The sequence below is a fragment of the Scyliorhinus torazame genome, chromosome 10 (genome assembly GCF_047496885.1).
Source record: "Scyliorhinus torazame isolate Kashiwa2021f chromosome 10, sScyTor2.1, whole genome shotgun sequence".
In the NCBI taxonomy this organism is placed as follows: Eukaryota; Metazoa; Chordata; class Chondrichthyes; order Carcharhiniformes; family Scyliorhinidae; genus Scyliorhinus; species Scyliorhinus torazame.
Window position 1 is genome coordinate 178,956,870 of NC_092716.1, and position 17,079 is coordinate 178,973,948.

Genomic DNA, 17,079 nt, shown 5'->3' on the forward strand with positions numbered 1-17,079 from the left:
TTCTTGGTGGTGGTGCTTTCTTGGTGGTGGTGCGACGTGGGTAGACCAGAACAGATGTTTGGTGATGTGCACCCCTAGGAATTTGATGGCTAGTATGTGGTGCAGAATGATGCTATTGGCATAGGATCAATCTCCATATTGACTCGTGTCTGCATAGTTCCTCAACTTATCCCATATTGCCAAGTGATGGCCCTCAAGCTATAAATAACCATTTCTCTTGCCCTAATTGCGAGAGATGCCAGTTATTATTTCTGGACTATGTCGAATTACAGAAAGCATTTGAAGGAGTGCAGAATGACTCCAAGGACAAGGAACTGGATTGGAGAAGTTGGGGCTGTTTTCCTTGGAGAAGATTTGATCGAGGTATTCAAAATCATGAGGGATCTGGACAGAGTAAATTGGGAAACGCTGTTCCCACTGGTGTAAAGATTGACAACGAGAAGGCACATAATTTTTTGTAATTGGCAAAAGAAGCAGTGGAGACATGAGAAACCTTTTTACCCAGCCAGTAGTTAAGGTCTAGAATGCACTGCCTGAGAGTGTGGTGGATGCAAATTCAATTGGGGTATTCAACAGGGAATTGGATTGTTATCTGAAAAGGAAGAATGTGCAGGTTTACGGGGAGAATACGGGGGCTAGTTGATAGCTGAATTGCTCATTTGAAGAGCCAGCATAGGCATGATGGGTCGAATGGCTTCCTCTGTTGTAACATTGCAATTCTGTGAAGTGGTCAAGAAGGCTTAAAGAATATTTTTATTAGCCGAGGCATTGGATGTAATCTGGGAGTTAATGCTCGTATTGTATAATATATTAGGTCACCGCTTGTGTACTTGGAATCATAGAATCATAGAATTTACAGTGCAGAAGGAGGCCATTCGGCCCATCGAGTCTGCACCGGCTCTTGGAAAGAGCACCCTACCCAAGCCCACACCTCCACCCTATCCCCATAACCCAGTAACCCCACCCAACACTAAGGGCAATTTTGGACACTAAGGGCAATTTAGCATGGCCAATCCACCTAACCTGCACATCTTTGGACTGTGGGAGGAAACAGGAGCAGCCAGAGGAAACCCATGCACACACGGGGAGAATGTGCAGACTCCGCACAGACAGTGACCCAAGCCGGGAATCAAACCTGGGACCCTGGAGCTGTGAAGCAATTGTGCTAACCACAATGCCCACGTGCTGTAGGGTACAGAAGATTTACAAGGAACTGGAGAATATATGTTATGAGGAAACATTGGGCCGGCTGGGCAATTAGGGGTGGGCAATAAATGCTGACCTATCCAGTGATGCCCATATCCCGTGAATGAATACAAAAATGTTCTTCTTGGGCAAGAGAAGATTTAACAGGCATTTGATCAAAATTATAAGGCATCTAGTTTAGTTTTTTTCTTTGTCTGTTGTAAAGTATGGGATGGAGTTAGGTAGGTTTATTTGTGGGTTGCCTTGTATTTGAGAAAATATGGTCATATGATCCTATGATACTGGCTGTTCTTTTGTCACTCTGAGCCCTCTGTCAATATTTGCACACATTGTATGTTACTTCCATGAAGTGTGTAAGAATTTGGCCAATATCCTGCTCAAAGAATCATGGAATAGTACTGTACAGAAGATAGCCATATTGTTCACTGAGTTTGTGCTGACTCCTTTGAAGATAAATCAAAGTCCCACTCCCATGCCCTGCTCTTTTATATCACTGCAATATTTCTCCTTCAAGTATTTATCCATTTCCCTTTTCAGGGCTAATATTGAATCTGTACAGGCAGCCTGTTTCAGATCCTAATGACTCGTTCTACTTAAAAAAAAAAAAAATGTTTTTAATCCTCACCTCTTTTGCCAATCTGTGTCCTCTTATCAACCATTGGAAACAGTTTTTCTTTATTTATTGGATCAAAACCTTTCATGATTTAAATACAGGTCACACATTCCTTATCTAAAATTCTGAAATCCGCACTTTTTTTTCCGAGCGCCGACGTGATTTCATGATTGGAAAATCCCACAGGGCTCCTGGGCGATGCGCAGTTCCCAACGCGCGCTGCATCTGCTCAGTATATTTCAAAATCTGAAAAATTCCAAAATCCGAAACACACTCGGCCCCAAGCATAACGGATAAGGGAAGCTCAACCTGTACTTCTATCCAAACTGCTCTTGGCCTTTCTTGCTCCAAGATGAACACCCCAGCTTCAACAATCAAAGGCCATAACTGTAATCCCTTATCCCTGGAGCCATTCTAGTAAATCACTCTACCTCTCTGAAGCCTTCAGAGTATCTCCTGTATACAGTTGTTGAAAGAACTCGATGCAGCTGCATTTTTTAGCTGTGGCTCATACAAAATACCTAGTTAGGATCCAGGAGCAGACTGTAATTGGACAGGTAATTGATTAGTAATGTAGCAGGTTCACAATTGTAACCATAACCGATGAATGAAGTTGATGGCTTCTTGAGTTTAACTTGATCACATTTGCTTATTAGAAGTCTTTGCACTTAGATCTTGAATTTAACCGTGCACACTTCTTATCTGTGCTAAACGTTTGCTGAGTAAAGACATCACAAGATACAGACTTCCTGCAGATTTCCGAGTTAGCTGATGTCTAGTGGAATAGCATTTGGGATATTGGGATAAGAGGCGTGATGTATCGTCCCAGTTTTCTCACTAGTAAGCTACTTTATGTACACATTTTTAAAATTCTGTAGTTGAAGTGTATCTTTGCGTTTCAGATTGTTGAACAGACCATGTGTTTACATTACTGTACCACGGATTTTCTGTGATATTGGCACTGACTTCACCGGGGAATGCTCCAGACATCAAACTACAGCCTTGTGCTGGCAATACAATTCCTTCTCATGATCTATGATCTGTTGTCCAATTCTTTTTCTGAGCTTATATTCACGGAGCCAGTGATCCCACTGATAATGTTCATGTGAGTATGTGTGTAAGCATGAGAAGGTATTTATATTACAGAAATATTAACTCTATCTTGGATACAAAAATAATAAAGCATACTTTATCTCCTTATTACATTAAATATGAACTAGTCTCCGGAACTCTGATTCAACACCAGTGTAATGTCTGCAGCCTCTAGTTATCTCAGAGGAACTAGTGGAAAGCAAGCACACAGACTGAAATACACCTTGCTGAACTTTTGAATGTTCAACCTGTGATGTAGAAAATCAAAAATTGGTCATCACAGTTGAATAAAGCTTACAAAATTCAATGAGATGAGAGACCCCAATGCAATTATTATATTTGTTACCAAGTCTTTATTTGATAGATTGCTTTATTCTGAAAACAACCTTTAAACAGTTTCGAGGGTGGCACGTTGCCGCAATGATTAGCACTGCTCCCTCCCGGCGCCGAGGACCCGGGTTCGATCCCTGCCCCGGGTCACTGTCTGTGTGGAGTTTGCACATTCTCCCCGTGTCTGTGTGGCTCTCACCCCCACAACCCAAAGATCCGCAGGGTAGGTGGATTGGCCACACTAAATCGCCCCTCAATTGGAAAAAAAAAAGAATTGGGTGCTCTAAATTTAAAAAAAATAATCTTTAAATGGTTTTCACCTGCTTTGGAATCAAATTGCATAAACATATCAAGATATAAGTATTGTTTTTTAAAAAATTTAGAGTACGCAATTCATTTTTTCCAATTAAGGGTCAATTTAGTGCAGCCAATCTATCTAGCCTGCACATCTTTGGGTTGTGGGGGCAAATGCGCAAACTCCACACAGACAGTGACCCAGAGTCTGGATCGAACCTGGGACCTCAGTGTCGTGAGGCAGCAATGCTAACCACTGCGCAACCGTGCTGCCCCAAGATATTAGTGTTGTTTAATAAAATTGTAGTTGTATATTTGTGGAAGCAATTTTCCCCATAATTGAATTTGTAACTACACAGGAAAGAATGTAGTTTTGATCCCAACCCATAGATGGAGCACTAAGTCTGCAATAAAACACCTTCTAAATAACTAGGAAATTCTCACAAATGAACATAAAAGATATGTAGACTTTATTGTGAATATACATGTGATAATACTGTCATCATCTGTAATCTTGTTTGATAGTGTCCTGTTGCATAGGCCTTCACCAAGGCTTTTTTTAACTTTAAACATTTACAATGGATGCAATGGAAGCTCCTGATAGCCAATAAGTAGCAAATACATCAACAGTGTTGGGAAATAGAGAGCTAAGATTAAACCACATTATCTCTCAACCAAAGCAATCTATGTAGAGACAAACAGCTGTGCGGTGAAGTGGGAATCTTTGTTCTTTCAATTAAAAATATACTTGCTCTTCTCCAGTCCCCCATTTGCTTTGTGGGTTAAGGTTCTAGCGCTGGACTATACAAATGATTGGTTATATTCTTCTGACTGCAGTATCGAATCATAGGATAGTTACAGCACAGAAGGCCATTCAGCCCATTGTGTTGTCTGTGCTGGTTTCTGCAAGAGCAATTCACTTGGCCCATTTCCCCATCTTTTCCCTGTAGGTCTACGATCGTTTCTTTTTCAGATAATTATCCAATTATCTTTTGAAACCCATGATTGAACCTGCCTCCATCATAGAATCATAGAATTTACAGTGCAAAAGGAGGCCATTTGGCCCATTGAAGCAGCACCGGCCCTTGGAAAGAGCACCCTATTTAAGCCCACACAGTCACCCAATCCCCATAACCAAGAGGGCATTGCAGTTAACCCCAGCCATATTGGCTGTGTAACTAGGCAGGGTTTAGGAACCGTGGAAGATTTCCCCTCCCTGATCTGGTGGGAGTGTGACCAATTCAAACACCTTGGATATCACTCCAGCTGAAATCAACACAGACATTCAAAGGCCGTTCCTGATTTTGAGTTTAAAAAGAAATATGTATTGATTGGCATTGTTACTGTGGAATTGCTATAATTAATCTGGAAACTTAAAGAAAAATCTAAATTTTTCTTTCTCCTTTCTTCAGTATTCAAGACATTGGAATCCTCTTCAATATCATCATCATCTTCTTAATGTTTTTCAACACATTCATCTTTCAAGCTGGCTTAGTCAAATTACTGATTCATAGGTTTACAGGAACCATTGTTGTCACTGGTATTTACTTTGTTCTGAGTGTGAGCTTTCATGTTTGGATTCAGGTACGCAAGCTTTAAACAAAAGAAATTGCAGATATTGCATGAGTGAATAACAAATGACTACACTTCCAAGTAATTCATTGCATGTAACTTTAGAGATGCGATTCGGTGCTTTACAAATGAAATCTTTCATTTTTTCCTTGGAGAGGGAAAATCCATAATTGTATTTTTCCTGTTTAATATTGGTAATTTTTTGTTAAGTAGTGAGGATAGGAAAATAATTAAGTCTTTAATTCAAGACAGAAAACTGTGGACATATATGAGTACGTCAACATCTAAAAGGAAACAAAGAAATAATGAGTTAGCTGATCTCAGCGTTCCAGGCCCTTGTCAGGAAGATTAAGCCGGGTATTTAATAACCTCTCCTAAGACAGGCCATGGTGTTATGCTTGGCTTCAATAGTCTCCGAACACACTATCTGGGCAGATACAAGAGTCAGTGCCCTTAAAAGGGATATGTGGTGATGTGCATCAAGGTAAATGCAGGTAGGCTAGCTAGACACTAGAGGGAGCACCGGAGACATCACTCACACACACTCAACCAATAGATCAGTTAGGTAGAACATGACCAATGGACATTCACGATACATACGGAGGTGACACGACCACAGGGGGGCATTACACCAACCCATATATAAAGGACACCACACGCATGATCTGCCTCTTTCCAGTCGAGACAGTCAGTGAGTAGAGACACAGGGTGGATTCAATATTACACCCACCACGTGGATTGCAACAACTGGTTAGTCAGTCTGGGTAGCTATAGTAGGATTAGCAATAGTGTCGAACCCGAGTAATAGAAGTGTAAATAGTTTAATAAACGTGTTGAAGTTATCTCCACGTCTGAATCTTCCTTTGTCAAGTGCACCACAAGTAAGCCGCTTATGTTACACCTACAACATAACAAATCAGGGTACGAGGACTGAACTGTGTCAATCCATACAGCCATACCTCAGTGTACAGTACAACCAGCAATGATACCCAGGCAACATGTTCGAGATCCGGGTTCCGCAGCAGCTCCAGTGCCACGGCGATCTCCGCGAAAACTGGCGGGTATTCCGGCAAATGTTTGAAATCTTCCTGGTAGCAGCTGAACTAGAAGACGTGGCCGATGCTGAAAAGACAGAGCTCTTCCTCACCATTGCCGCTGCCAGAGCAGAAGAAATCTTTAAAAAATTCAAGTTCTCCAAGGGGGCAAAACAAGAGCGACTTCCAGGCAGTCCTGGATAAATTTGGCAAATACTGTGAGGAAAACACACTCCAACCATCAAGAAAAGGCAAGAGAAGCGCCAGTACTCCCCACGAGGCCGAGATCCCGGAGCAGAGAACAATTTTGATCGGCGGCCATCTTTCTAAAGGGACTGCACTTGCGCAGTTGCGCGAGAAGCCGCGCATGCGCAAATGAGAACAAGGCCCAAAGTAAAGGAACAGTGATTTGTGCATGCGCAAAACGCTTCCTACGTATTATGTCACATGCGTCATGACATCAGAGGCCCCGTACCACGCCCATTTAAAGGGGAAACGTCGCAAATCAAAGAAAAAATATTTTATAGCCGTAAAACAACATTCCTTCACCTGGAATGACAGCACAATGCCTCAAATTGAACCAGGAAATGAAATTAACCTCCGAAGAACCCTGCAACAAGCAGTTACCTACTCCCAAAGCGATGATTCCGACCTTGAATACTTCGATACCGACCTTTACATTTTCTCTGGACCTTGCGAGCCCAATGCCAGCTCCGAAGTAAACAGTGATGATATGGTCCTAGAAGACAACGACTCAGATGAACCTTTCACCTTGGGAAGCTACCCCAGTACCAAATCCGAACCGCAACAAGACGTGTTACACATTGGCGACCCCCATATTGAATCCGACGCAGATGCGGATTCGTTCTTCGGATTTGAGGATCTTCAGCCTAGCATATACGACATCCCGACTCATGAGTGCAGGATTGTGCTGCGACCTGAAACCAAGAGACAGAGAGCGGTACAAGCCCACAGAGATTGGCCTGCTGCCACACAGAGCGTGGTCCACGCATCGCTCAGGGTTCCCGACTCTACGAAAGAAGACATGAAAGACTCCACACCGCAGTCCTTGCATGAGCAAGAAGTGACTCCAGCGTCACAAGCCTCCACAGCAAACTCGTGGACAGCCTCCACGATAGAAGCAACGCAAGACTCTGACGCGCAGTCCTTGCAGGAACAAGACCATGAGGGTCTAGCAACCTCCTCTGACCAATAGCGGCAGACAATGCAATTCTGCCATGCTCAAGTAAACAGCAAGAAGACTATGACCGTCTACCACGCCCCAGTGCACAGCAGGACGACCATGACGGTCTATCATGCTACAGTGAAGAACAAAGCGACGATGACAGTCCAAGCCCAAATGCAGGACAACAGCAAGACAATGACAGTCCACCCACATTGTTTGCACCATCAGATGAAGACTCTTGACAATTTACCCAACCCAAGTGAACAACAAGCAGCTACTGAGGATCTACCTACGGCATGTGAGACGAGTGACGACAGCATCCCACTTCCCATGCAAGATGTGCAAAGTGACTGACCTCAGCTAGTGTGTACAGAGGCACTCGACGATCACTGTGAGACCACTGGTGACTCCGGTGACACCACGATACTTCCACCCTCATTCACTCGAACCTCTCCACAAGTCAATGCATTCCTGCATGTTCCGACTCCAGACGTGCAGCTTCAAGAAATCTCCGCTGACTCCAGTGAACCTGCTAAGACTCCGGATGGGGAGCATCAACAAACCAACACTGACTCAGTTAAAACAGACCAGACTCCAGATGGGGAGCAACCAAACACCGACTCTGATTCACGTAAGCCGGACTTTACTCCAGACAGGGAGTGCCGCAACCTCAGTGATGGCACGCTCAGGGTGACGGCAGATGCCACAACGACAGGAGATGGATCACTTAACAATTACACTGGGTCAGTAATAACAAGCAGCGGCTACAGTCCAAGAGGAATACACCAATATTCACCACAGCTATATCCACACATTTCTTCCACACCAGCAGTGCAGCCAATGACAGCTCATGCTGGACAAACCCAGTATTCAGGCATACAGCAGCCAGCAGTCAATGCAGCATATTCTCAAACAGGCCAGCACCACGGATTGCCCACTAATGGAATCAAGACCGAAGGAAGACTACCGCAAGCGCAATCTGCACTACGGACTTGGATGCCTTAGCTACAGCCCAGGATTTGCTACACCCCAGCCTGGCCAGACGGCATATTCCCATCAGATGCAAGGTTCTAGTTTCACACCATCACCAAGTATTTATGCAAACAGCAATTCTGTTTCCAATTCGACAAGCTTCAACGATTCTCAGCAGGATCACCCTTCCTGCACAGCATGTGGCCAGAACCAGTATGTACAGTCTTATCCAACATCAACATATGGCACATCCATGACCTCGAATGATACTGTTGATGGGACCTCTTCAACGTCAACACTTATCAGCTACAAGATGCCATCCGACAGCACCATCACAAACATCGAAAAAAGAAAGGGACTCCAAATCAGACAGCGAAGTGATTTGACCACTTCTTGGTTTCTGTGGTACAGGGACGTTGATGGCGTTCATAACCAAGAGAGACATTTGACCATGATGATTGATGGTTTTTGGACTCGCACGAATGATTTGGACTTATTGTTTAATCACTGTTCCCATGACTTGTATACACCTTAACGTATCTACCTGTTTTTTGTTCAATTTTTCTTAAAGTGTACAGAAAATATGTAACATATAAAAAAGGGGGGATGTGGTGATGTGCATCAAGGTAAATGCATGTAGGCTAGCTAGACACTAGAGGGAGCACCGGAGACATCTCACACACACTCAACCAATCGATCAGTTAGATAGGACATAACCAATGGACATTCACGATACACATGGAGGTGACACGACCACAGGGGGGCATTACACCAACCCATATATAAAGGACACCACACACATGATCTGCCTCTTTCCAGTGGAGACCGTCAGTGAGTAGAGACACAGGGTGGATTCAATATTACACCCACCACGTGGATTGCAACAACTGGTTAGTCAGTCTGGGTAGCTATAGTAGGATTAGCAGTAGTGTCGAACCCGAGTAATAGAAGTGTAAATAGTTTAATAAACGTGTTGAAGTTATCTCCACGTCTGAACCTTCCTTTGTCAAGTGCACCACAAGGAAGCCGCTTATGTTACACCTACAACATAACAAATCAGGATAATGAAACCATCAGTTTCCTGACATTTGGTTAAGGGATAAAAATATATCTACACCCACCCACCCACTCCCTCCTGGGTCCCTGTTCTGATCGCAATTATCTACAATTTAAGGGGCAAGTGATCAACTTCCTTTCACCACAATCAGTGCTAGCTGAAAGATGTTCGAAAGCAACCTCTTATTATTTTGTAGCTGTGAGAGATTGCAACAAGATGTAGCAACTCTCCATCCTTGGTGTGCTGCAGTGCTCCAATGAAGCCCAATGCAAGCTCGAGGAGCAGCTGCTAATCTTCTGATTAGGCACGTTGCAGCCATCAGGACTCAACAGTGAGTTCAACAACTTTAGATTGTGACCTTTCTCCTCCATATTAAACCCCTTTTTAAAAGATATTGCATACATTTATCGTCTCATGCAGTAACCTTGCTACCAACACCCCGCCCACCCAATGCAAGGTATAACTTCTTACTTGGGTTGTTTAAATTATTTTTTAATCGAGGGATATTTGTTGTGCCGTGATTTGGTAGTTGATTGAGATCTGTCCCAATAGTTTGAATACTTGAGATTTGTTTTGCAGCTAGTGATTCTGTAGAAACTCTAGCTGTTAATTAGAGAATGCTGAAATGAATGCATCTCAGATGGAATTTATAGTTACCCTATCATGCACAAAGATAAACCTAAGGAGGGGTGATGTGCAAAGTATAGTAGATAAATAAGGAAAGTACAACTAAAGGAGGCCATTCAGCCTATTGAGTCTATACTGGTCTTTTCAAAGAGCAATCCAGTTAGTCTCACTACCCCTCCCCTTTTTCCTGCAACTTTTCTCTTTCAGGTACATTTTGAAAGATACTTGAATCGATATCCACCACCCTAAGGGAGTGAGAAGAGGAAATGTGTATTGAGAAGCAGAGAGCCATGTTTTAGAAAGATGTGACGCAAAGACTAAGAGAGTATTATGAGAGATCAAGAACATGAGAGTGGACACAGGAGAATGAGAAAGAAAGAAAAGTCTCCATTTATATCGCACCTTTTGTGACCAAGGGACATCCAAAAGCACTTTCCAGACAATTGAGTACTGTAAAATGTTGTAATGTATGAAACATCACAAGTGTGATGTTTCATACATTACAACAGTTTTTGAGATTGAAGGCAGAAGAAAGAAAATTTGGAGTATAATTTACAGCTCATCTATCAGAATAATTTTTATCCCTGATGTTGCATGAGTAACTTACTGCATCTTTCCTTTGTTCTAACTGTAAAGAAACCTGATATTTAGCTATAACCTCATTGATCTAACAGGTTTTGGAATATTTTTTGGGTATGATGTAAGAACATGATGGACATTCACACGATCTCCATTTTACCGTATCATAATAAAAGTATAATTGACCTCGGTCATGCAGGTTTAGACATGGCATGAAGAAGCTGGAAGCTGCAGTTCACGGGAAACTTAATTTGCTTTGAGTGTGAGATGCAATGTTAGGAAAAAGCCTGAACAGTAGCAGCTGCATTGAGGATTGTTTGAGCATCACAGATGTTGGAAATGCTCATGTTTTCGGGTGTGAACGTGCTAAGAAGGTCAAGGGGATTTAGCTTGCTTATACTGGTAATCTTATTAGGTGATACGTAGGTGTCATGTTGTTAAAAGCATTACTAAATCTATTTGCAAGTTGTTGAAAATGTCTGAGAATTACTGGAAATAGTTTCCCTGAGCTGCGTAATCTTATTCACTTTATGTGTTCACTTTCAATTCTATTCCTGTCAGAATCTGCGGTGGTGGAATATGCGCATGTATGTGTGGACAGATGGACTTCAAGCACTTTTCGTCTTCCAACGATTTGGTAAGTGAGCTGTTGGTGACTGTTCTAATATTGTCAAGATTGCCTTTTTTTACAAAACCGTTTGCTGTAGGTACTGACTTTTGCAGGGGTAAGAATCTTTCAACGCTGATCACGTGAGCATTCTTCATGTACAAATCCAGACAGTGACTTTCACCAAGACATTTAACAGCAGGCATATTACAGTGGAATATGATTGTGTTCTCACACAAGGTGCATACACACAGGCTTTCCAACAGGGGACATTGGCCAACAACCAGGAGTGTGAAACCTGGCTCCTTAGATCAAAAGGGTGCCAACTGCCACTAGCTAGTTTTTGGATTCTGCATCAGATGGGTTCTTTGTTTGAAACTGAGATTGAAGAATCTATTACATGGAGCAATATAAGCTACAAATATATATCCATTCGCCCAGTACCATATGTGTTTTCAAAAATGTTTGTAAGAAAAAAACAATCTCCTCAGTAATGAGCAGAATTTTTTAGAATGTAGTACTACTTCTGTCTTGTCCTCCAAGGACATCCAACTTTAAAAATCTGGGTGCCCGATGCACATGGGCCACTTTTATTGATTTATTCAATAATGCAAACATCTACATAAAAAATGAGAACCCCGTCCCAATTCTAATTTCTGCCCCCCAGTTATTTTCCTGCTTTTGCCCTTTTACTCCTTTCCTTCATTGTCTAGTCCCCTCTCTCCTCATCTGATTTATCCCCTCTCTTGGTTACCTCTCTTACTCTTTCCTTTGACCCTACGTGGTTGTCTCTGTTCACTGCAGCTCCATCCAGCCTGCCCACCCTATAGGCCACTACACATTCTTAGAAATATTTGATTATAATCCTCACTTCCAAAGATATTTGCTCCAGGGAGCAGGAAAGTACTTCAGTTTACAATTGCTGTGTGTGCAAGAATGGTAAGGACTTTTCTGCTTATTGGACGTGGGTGTCGCTGGCCAGGCCAGTATTTATTGCCCATCTTTAAATGCTCATGAGAAGATGATGGTGAGCCGCTGCCTTGAACCACTGCAGTCCATATGCTGGAGGAACACTTGCATTACTGTTAAGGAAGGGAGTTCCAGGATTTTGACTGGAAAGAATGACAATATATTTCCCAAGTTAGGATGGTGTGTGAGGGGAACGTGTAGGTGGTGGTGTTGCCATACGTCTGCTGCCCTTGCTCTTCTAGTTGGTAGAGGTCACAGTTTAGAAAGGTGCTGTTGAAGGAACCTTGGTGAGTTGTGTTATGGGCCAGGGCTTAGAGACACCAAAGTGTATTATGAAGCTCATCTGACCTGTCACTTTATTCTTGAATTTGGCTAGGATGAGCACAAGACCTTCACTTCAGGTGTGATTCATCAGACTTCATAGGCGCTTTTAGCAAAACAAAGTTTGTTATAAGAATGTAGTTAACATATATAAAACACTTAGCAAAAATTAGTTTTCAATTATAAACATGAAAAAACACAACAGCTACAGTAATGTATGTATATAACTCTGAATGAATCCTCCTTATCTGTTCCAATTCAATACAAAATCCAATAAAACGAAAACCCCTTTCAAGGGTGTGGCCCAGCTCACTGTAATTTCACTTTAATGATACTGATCCTTTCCCTGAGATTCTAGTCCAGTTTCCAACCAGCAGATTCAAAACTCCTTCAGGAAAGCACTCTAGCTTTAAGGTTACCAAAGCAGTTTGCCACACCTAATGTGCTTTCAGTTCACTGGAACAGCTTCAAAATAAAACCGAAAACAAGGGAAACTTCCTGCAGCTTAACAAAGTGCTTTCCAACACTGCTTCTTCTTCTACAGTCCAAACTAAGCGAAAATGAAACAAAATAACTAAGCCCCCTCTCACCTGACAGCCACAGCCCAGTGCCACCCACAAAAGACATCACTGAAGCCGTACTACAAGCCATGTGGTAATACTAAACCTTTCTTAAAGGGACACTCACATGACAGTTGCTATAGTGCATCTTCTAGATGGTACTCACTGCTGCCACTGTGTGTCAGTGGTGGAGGAAGCGAATGTTTGAGGTGGTGGATGGGGTATCAGTAAAGTGAGCTGATTCGTTCTGAATAGCGCCGAGCTTAGACTGTTGTTGGAGTTGCACTCATCCAGGCCAGTGGAGAGTATTCCATCACACTCCTGACTTGAACCTTGTAGATGGTGGGCAGGCTTTGGGGAGTCAGGAGGTGAATTACTCTCCTCTGAATTTGCAGCCTCTGACCTGCTGTTGTGACCACAGTATTTATATGGCTAGTGCGATTCAGTCACTGGTCAATGGTAACTCCCCTTGCGGTACAGTGGTTAGCATAGCTGCCTCTCCGCGCGAGGGACCTGTGTTCAATTCTGGCCTTGGGTGACTGTGTGAAGTTCGCACTCGCTTTCCCTGTGTCTGTGAGGGCTTCCTCCAGGTGCTCCAGTTTCCTCCCACAGACCAAAGATGTGCAGGTTAGGTAGATTGGCAAAGCTAAATTGCCCCTTAGTTTCCAAGGATATGTAAGTTAGGTGGGGTTACAGGCCTAGGTAGGGTTGGTGCAGATTTGATGGGCCAAATGGCCTCCTTCTGCACTGTAGGAATTCTATGGTTCTATGATAGTAGGGGATTCAGCAATGGTAATGCCATTGAATGTCATGGGGAGATAGCTGGTTTCTCTTTTGTTATTGCCTGGCACTTGTGTGGCACAAATGTTAATTGTCACTTCGTCAGCACAAGCCTGGATATTGTCTAAGTCTTGCTGTATTCACAGTCAGTGGTTCAGTATCTATGGAGTCTCAAATGGTGCTAAACATTGTGCAATTATCTGTGAGCATTCCCACTTCTGACCTTATGATGGAGGGAAAGACATTGATGTAACAGCTGAAGATGATTCGGCCTAGGACACTACCCTGAAGAACTCCTGCAGTGATGTCCCGGGACTGAGGTGATTGACCTCCAACAACCACAATCTACCTTTGTCCTAGGAATGACTCCAACCGTGTCCATGTGGAGTTTGCTCATTCTCCCCTTGTCTGCGTGGGTCACATTCTCACAACCAAAATATATGCAGGGTGGACAGATTGGCCACGCTAAATTGCTCCTTAATTAGAAACAAAAGTGAATTGGGTACTTTAAATTAATTTTAAAAAGAGGAATGACTCCAGCCAATGAAGAATTTTCCCTGTTTCCCATTGACCCCAGTTTGGCTGGGGCTCCTTAATGCCATACTCTGTTAAATGCTGCCTTGATCTCAAGGGCAGTCACTCTCACCATACCTCTGGTGTTCAGCTTTGGACCACGGCTGTAAATGAGGTCAGAATCACACAATTGTTATGACACAGAAGGTGGCCATTTGGCCCATTGTGTCTGCTACTACTCTCCAAACGAGCATCATTACTTGGTGCCATTCGTCTGCCTTTTCCCCACATCTCTGCACATTGTTCTATTCAAATAATCATCTAATGGCCTCTTGAATGTCTTGATTGAACCTGCCTCCACTACACTTCCAGCAGCTAGCCTATACACAGCATCTTCCCAAAATGGTATAACTGGAGTGATTGGTCAACGGTATGAAATCATATCATAATACATTGTCATTAATGACACATGTACTCTGATAGACTGTATTACAGTTTTGTTACACATGGTCTGAGAAAAACCTTGGATCTGTTTCTACAGATGTCTTGAGTCTGTTACTGTAGAGGGTTTCAATTGTAATTTCATCGAGCACTGACCTGAAACTGTTTGATTTTACCACCCTCCAGCTGCTGTTTTATACTATTACTTCTACAAAAGAACTATCCTCTGCCTTGGAGATCCTCGATTATATGAAGACTCAGAATGGCTCCGAAATGAATTCTTTCGTGTCCGAAAATAAGATGGCAGTGATGCACAACATTAAAAATGGACTATTTCACTGGTTTTTATCTGAGTAAAAAGATACTTCTAAATTTGTATGAATTTTCTAGCTATATTTTTGAAAAAATATACTTTGGGGATTGCTGTACACTATGTAAATATTATTTATGAGCTTTAGTCGTAAGAGGTAGAAATTCCAAGTACTTCACTGCTGAATCATGCGGTTGCCATTAGTTATTCATTTGTCAAATGGGTGTTAATGTATCTCAAATCTCACCAAACATACAGATTTTCTTTAAAATATCAAAATACTGTGGATGCTGCAACTCAAAACGCCATCAGAGAAAACTCAGGATGCCTGGCAGCATCTCTGGAGACAGAAACAGAGTTCATGTTTCAGATCACTGACTCAAAACTCAGTGAGAATTAGACCTTTTTAAAAAATGTGCAAATTTTGTTGTCAGCGTTTTCCCCTTTTGTACTACTTTCTCCTGAAGACACTAACCTGCACATCCTAGGTCTGTGGGAGGAAATGAGCACCTGGAGGAAGCCCGTACAGACACAGTTCTGTGGCAGTTCTCCACATGGGCATTTTTCATGAGTGATCTAGATTACTGAATGTCAACACTATTGACTACTGAGGACATCATTATACGTGTTATTCATGTCCTCACCGTAAGAGATGGATTACGTTTTTACATTTACTTATTAGGGTAATTACTAATGACATCTCTTGATGCCCACATATTTACTTTTCAACAGCAGTTCTAGATAGTGATCAAGAGGGGAATGCTGACCTTTTTATTTCCCTATTCACAACGATAGGCAATAATGAGTAAACTCAGTATAAATGGAGTTTACCTTGCAGCTAGACTTGTATAACCTAATGAGTGTTAAAAATGAACAGACACTAATTATGATCATTCTAAAGCTTCAATACCCTTATGATTTCTCACTAAGTGTCAATGTTTTTGCTAAATGGTAACTGTACAGTATTGTCTGATAGGGGAAATTTCATAGTTACTCAACCCAACCCTTTTTTTTTAAACAAAATCCTCATTTGGGACATAGCCAATTCTCCCATGTGATTTTTAGGTATTAGGAGGAACATTTTTAAAGGTGTTCTGGGAGGAAATAACATGCATTTTGCAAAATACCCCACAGGAAGAACACTCTATTGATTCAGTACTGGCTTAATGAGTTGTACTTTTGGACCTTGTTTCCACCAGCAGTCCAACAAGAGAGGAGGATGTACCAAAGATCCATGTATGGGACAAAGATGGCCAAGTCTCTGAATTAGCAGAATAATCTGCAATTGTTTTGAGTTTTTGCTCTTTATTTTCATTGTTGTGTGTATGTATTTAGAACTTGTTGTATTTAGAAGTTGTTTTTTAAATAAATATTTTTACTGTTTATTTTTTGAATCACGAGAGAAATGAATTTGGATTTGCTCTGATGTACAATTCCAATTCTGACTGTTTCAATTTTATATTTGGAAACAGGTATTTTGTCAGAATATTAAATCCTGTGCGTATTTCTTAATATTATGATTATTGTTCTTCTATTAGAATACATGTTTGGTTATTTTATGTAATTTGTGATTTTACACTTTGAAAACTTTTGTAATCAATTTTTTTTGTAGAAAGTGTGTAAAATGTTTTTTCTATTGCCTATGTAAAGAAAATGTTCAAACATTTTATTAAGTGCGCTGGTAGTGAATTTTCTGTTCAGCTTTTTATTTATCCAGCCCAATAAATGAGACATTGTTTTCTTGTTTGTATGCCGTCTTAATTTCATTGATAGATTTAGTCATTACAGTTTAAACACTTGCTACTGAAAGAGAAACCAAATACACTTCTCCCAAGTGGGCTTCAGTGTGAGGGTGTATTTTTTAAGGTTACTTGACTTAGTTGCCCAAATGCTGCACAGTGGAATTTGTAATTCTGATTTGGTGTCTTGTCTGGAAGGAAGCAAGTATCAAACATTAGATCATCTTTGTTAAATTGAAATAATGGGTTTAATTTATAATTAGATGCTTTACAGAAG

General features: G+C 41.8%; 1 protein-coding gene and 1 long non-coding RNA gene across 5 annotated transcripts in view; one reads left to right on the forward strand and one right to left on the reverse strand.

Moving 5' to 3' along the window:
• The window catches only part of tmem138 (transmembrane protein 138), a 49,080-nt gene extending 32,271 nt beyond the window's left edge, over positions 1-16,809 (forward strand). For all 4 annotated transcript variants that reach the window (XM_072519006.1, XM_072519005.1, XM_072519004.1 and 1 more), the window contains exons 2-5: positions 2,722-2,924; positions 4,948-5,119; positions 11,124-11,199; positions 14,940-16,809. In XM_072519006.1, coding sequence (XP_072375107.1) covers positions 2,797-2,924; positions 4,948-5,119; positions 11,124-11,199; positions 14,940-15,052 — 489 coding nt within the window. In that variant the 5' untranslated portion in view covers positions 2,722-2,796 and the 3' untranslated portion in view covers positions 15,053-16,809. The remainder of the gene's footprint in view (positions 1-2,721; positions 2,925-4,947; positions 5,120-11,123; positions 11,200-14,939) is intronic.
• LOC140384380 (uncharacterized) overlaps positions 4,873-17,079 on the reverse strand; it is a 72,406-nt gene continuing 60,199 nt past the window's right edge. Inside the window, exon 3 of the long non-coding RNA XR_011933050.1 lies at positions 4,873-5,128. This is a non-coding gene — a long non-coding RNA (uncharacterized lncRNA). The remainder of the gene's footprint in view (positions 5,129-17,079) is intronic.